The following is a 4,713-nucleotide window of genomic DNA, read 5'->3' as shown; positions in this document are numbered from 1 at the left end:
GTAGCCTGGTTTGCTTTTGTGGAGCCTTAGGACTGCAGCTCAGGTAAGCCTCTGCCTGGGGAAGCATCAATGAGTGGCAAGAAAGCTCTTCTGGTTTTACGGGGGTAGGAGAAATGAAGGAGACTGAAAACCATGATAGAAAAGAATAGGCGTGGGAGGGATTGGTGGGATCAACCCCTGCCTGAGAGGCACCCTGAGCAGGCACACTAGGAGATCGGTACAGCAGAGCACATTGTTGTGACAACCAAGGGCCGCTGCAGAGCCCTTGAATTACCTGCTCGATATTGGGCTTCTCAAATGGGGGTGTTCCAAGGGATCCTTCCACCACTGGATGGCTCATCTCCAGGATGCATTTCCTCAGGAGCTGCAGGACACAAGGCAGCTGATACACCACCAATGGCAGAGTGAAGGTAAGGGTAAGCCGGTTGCAGAAAGGGGTTCCAGCAAGAGCAGGAGTGTGACAGGGGGCCAGCGTGGAGCCAGTCACAGTACCAGCCTGCCCACCTGTCAGTTGCCTCAGCTGCTACACCTTTGTTGTAATAAAAATAGGTAGTTGTTTCTAGGCAGGAGGCTACCCATTTCATGCCCTGATGCCAAGGGCATAATACACAGTTCTGACCTTGCCTTCACTGTGTCCCATGCCTCACAGATGGCATCCAAAGTACTCCCAACTCCCCCAGCCATCCTTTCCTGGGTTGGCCTGGCCCCACAGATCTTATATGAGGCTACCTTTCCCCGAGTTGGGCTCACCTGAGCCTCTGCCTCACTCCTCCCAGTTCTAATCAGGGGTTTGCTTAGCCCTGCTGCAGGCCCACAAGCTGTAAGCCCCTTCCTCGGATGAGTCTTGTTCTCCCTAGGCCCGAAGTGCACTCCCTGGGGCTTGAGACCCCCCTGGGCCCCTAGGGACGTCCTTATCCCCGTAGTTCCTACCCTAGGCCTCTAGAGGTACTTGAGAGCAGCAGATCTCTGTTGCTCAGGGCCTGCTCTTATCCTGCAGTTACGTAGCCCTACTCCAATCAGGCGGTCTCCTGATGGCCATGTGACCCTCCTGATGGACACTGCAGCCACCTGCAGGCTGCCCTGCTGCCTGCTCAAGCCCTTAAAGTGGCAGGCACCAAAAGGGCCCTGCCACAAGAAGCAGCAGGCCAGAGCCCCAGCTGCTGTCAATGCTCTGTTGCCTCTAGTAGAGCAGCACCGAGCTACCCCAGCTGCGGATCTGGCCCAGTGCTTCCTTTGAAGGTTTTTCTCCCTAGAGGCCTTGGCTCAGGCCTTCCATGCAGCTTCCAAAAACCTACTTTGCTGTTGGGCTCATTGAATGGGATTTTAGCCACCTAACAAACGGATCCCCCGTGGGGCTCAGATCCCAAAACAGACCTAGGAAGAGTCAGCCTATCAAGACACTTTGTCCAGTAAAACCAGAACCCCAACAGCAAGCTGACACACAGACTTGACTTTGGTGAGAGGTTTAGCAGCATCAAAGAGCCAGCACATCAGAGGCTGGGAGCAGCCTCTTAAACTTTAGGCTGAAATCCTTAGCCACATACAACTCCTGGCAGCCCTTGAAGAAACCAAGACCTTGCAGGGGGGAATTAGCCAAGCCCAGCACTGGGACAGGGTATGGGTAGAGACCATAGCATGTGGGTTCTTCACAACGCAAAGGATTCCAGTGAGGGGATGGGGAGACGGGGGGAAGAGTCTGCTCCCTACCACCTGCTCTTTCCATACCTTTCAGGGGGACCCACATCTTACTATGGAAGGGCTAAAATCTACTTTTGAATTGGGAGACATGAACATGCAGCCCAGCTGGCCATCAGTCCTAGCGCCAACTTGAACATCACCCCAGCAGCAGAGCAGGGAGCTCAGGGCACTCCTGCTACTGCCACCCCAAGCAATGCACCTTGAACAGGTAGAAGTATACCTGTTTGGTGTCTGTGTCCTTCTCTTTGTGCACAGACATGAAGAGGTTTTCCACATTCACCGCAATGCCCTGACACAACACAGACCTGACACCCAAACCTGCCACAGGGAAAGCAGGGGAACCAGGGCAGCCCATAACCTTCTTCTATAAAACCTTGTCAATGTACACTCAAGAGGTCTTGGATGGAGGGCTGGACAGGAGCACTCCCACCAACAAGTAGCTTGAAGACAGCAGCCTGTTAGAGGCGATCTGCCCTGTTGCGGGTGGTCTGTTCTCTCAGCCATGAAATGGTCACACAGATATATTTCTGTTATCAAAAGAACAAGCGAAAACTGGGAGCTGGCAATTTCTGAGGGAGGCCTTGGGTCTCACAGCGGTTGCCTTGAGTCTAAAGAAGTTTTGCCCTGGAGTCAAAACGGAATCAGCACTCTAACCCAGTGGTGCCCGAGCTTTGGGCCCCAGGGCACAGGTGAGTGGCACAGAGTGGGTCCACAGGCCAGATCCAGTCTATGGGCCCACATTGTGACTATGGCGCCACACTGAATGCAGGCTACTGCTACAGCCCCATATGTGCCAACCATAGCCCATCCCCTCTTTACTTGCCCTGCTCACACTAGATTGGGCACAATACCCCAGCTGCAGCCCTGCACAAGCCAGATCAGGCCTGCTGCCCTGGCTCAGTCCCACAAGTGCCAGCTCTGTCTCCACTGCTTCAGCCCTGCACATGCCTGTGGGATCCAATGTGCAAGGCCATGTCATCTGGCTTGAGGGGCTTGGAAATTTGTCCACAGGGGATTGATGGATGTGTGAATTGCAACAACTCCCACTGCCTTGCGCCCACCCATGGATAAAGTTCTGGACCCTTGAGGAGTCCCATGGGCTTCAGGGCCTGAATCTGGCCTGCAGGCTCAGGGTTGAATGCCCCTGCTCTAATGCAACACCAACCCCATCTTGGCCCCCAACTAATGGACCGCATTAGGTTCCCCCAGTTGACATTTGTAGAAGGGCACAGTCTTTTCATTGGCCTCTCTTTGGGGCACTAGAGTCCATGTTTCCAGCTTCTGCTTGCATCTTTAGAGCTAGAAACTTACTCTTTGTTTGTAACGAAAGCTAGAAACTTCCCTCATCCTAGCAGCTGAACCATGAAGAAAAGCATGAGTCTTAATGCAAGGTCTGGCAACAGCATAAGAGCTGATGACAGTGGAAGGCAGGGAACATGAGTTCTGGCTCCAAGGTGTCAGGAGAGGGTTTGTCCACCTGGAAGAAATTGCTAGGGTGGGTGCCGGTATCCTTCTGTCCATCTCTCAGTGGTTGCCTTACAACTGCTTTTTGTAGTTAAAGGGAAGATTTCTGGCACAGGCACTCTCAGGCCAGTATAGGACACCTCTTCTTAGGACTTCTCCTCATGAGTCCCGGTTCTTACACTTTTAGAGTATGGTCTAATATCTTTCAGCCTTCACAACTGTTTCCTCCAGAAGTCCAGGCCCTAGGTCACATTTACTTCCCAAGACTGTAGGGACACCCTCACTTACACAATAGTAATCTAACATTGTAAGGACCCAGACCTGTGCCACACGTATACCCTTGTGATGTAAAGCAGTTATGTGCAACAATGGAAATTACACTAGGGAAAAAAGCAGATTGACAAAGAGTATATCTAAGAGTACACACAGTGTGCACCATCCCAGAGCCTTGCCACAGTGGCAGGAGTGCACCTGTCAGTCTAGGAAAAATAACAACTACACCAGGACACATGTGCATGGATGATCTCCCACATATTTTTCTTGAGGCAGCAATGCCCCAGAGTGGTATCTGCTGCCTATCTGCTCCTTCCTTATGGTGCTGTAAAGGCTGACTACACTGACTTAAGACACGCGGTACATCTGCACCAGATGTAATTCTATCTTCTCCATACTATGCCCTTCAATGAGTGATTTTTACACACACAGCACTGACACTTTCCCCCTCCTCAACAATGAGCTGGGCAATCAGACAAAAAATAGTTTCCATTAAATCCACAGACAACTACAATGTGGGAAACAGGTTTATTTCCATCATGACACATAAGAAATACAGTCAGCCAGACAAATGTCACCTGGCAATAAAGTGGTACTAAAACTCAAATAATCATCCCTTTCCACGTTCGTAACAGATATGAAAATTGGTCCAGAGACAAACATGGTTACAGACTCAGCACAGCCCTCAGTCAGGGCTCCAGGAGGGACACCAGGTCATGATGTACTTGGATGGGATTGCAGGGTTCAGAGCACCAATGTACCCTGGCAATGGCTGCAGTCTCTGGGCCAGGGCAGTGGGCTCGCTGTCACCCACTCTGGCTGGGCTGGGTCAGGTCTTCCCTTCCCAGCTCCTTCTCCTCCTTGGCAGCAGTGTCTCCTTGTGTGGCTCCCTCTCCTGCCTGGATGCTGATGGGAATGGCTTTCCCCTCTGTGGGCTGCAGGGCCAGGCGCGGTGCCTCAATGCGGAGCTGTCCATCCGAGCACAGGGAACAGGTCACAGCCTCCAGATCCAGGCCTGCGGGCAGCAGCATTTCCCTGCGCAGCTCCTGGTACTCCTGGAAGCTGTCTCCATCCTCTCCAGTGCTTTGCTTCTCACGCCTCCCTGTCACCGTCACCTTCCTGCCCTCCTGCCTCACTGTCAGCTCCTCTGGGGAGAAGCCAGCCATGTCCATGTGCAGCTCGAACTTCTTGTCCTGCCGACCCCCAGACTCCGGCTCCTGTTCTGTGGCCCCAGCCTGGGCCGCTCCATCCTGCCTCGGCTCCCCTTGGCCCCCCAGG

The 4,713-nt window shown here is 52.9% G+C and overlaps 1 protein-coding gene and 1 long non-coding RNA gene across 2 annotated transcripts in view; both read right to left on the bottom strand.

The window, feature by feature from the left end:
- Nucleotides 1–997, bottom strand: part of LOC102385336 — a 2,380-nt gene extending 1,383 nt beyond the window's left edge. Inside the window, exons 1-2 of the long non-coding RNA XR_325624.2 lie at nucleotides 931–997; nucleotides 275–364 (exon numbers count right to left, since the gene is read on the bottom strand). This is a non-coding gene — a long non-coding RNA (uncharacterized LOC102385336). The remainder of the gene's footprint in view (nucleotides 1–274; nucleotides 365–930) is intronic.
- A 3,277-nt stretch (nucleotides 998–4,274) lies between these two features.
- On the bottom strand, nucleotides 4,275–4,703 carry LOC112549076 (heat shock protein 30D-like; the record flags this gene model as incomplete). The annotated part of the gene is made up of 1 exon (XM_025195889.1): nucleotides 4,275–4,703. A coding segment is annotated over one exon (429 nt), but the record flags the coding sequence as incomplete, so codon positions are not given.
- Between the last annotated feature and the right edge of the window lie 10 nt (nucleotides 4,704–4,713).

Source organism: Alligator sinensis, unplaced genomic scaffold (assembly GCF_000455745.1).
Source record: "Alligator sinensis unplaced genomic scaffold, ASM45574v1 scaffold2534_1, whole genome shotgun sequence".
In the NCBI taxonomy this organism is placed as follows: Eukaryota; Metazoa; Chordata; order Crocodylia; family Alligatoridae; genus Alligator; species Alligator sinensis.
This window is presented reverse-complemented; position numbering and strand designations above follow the sequence as displayed.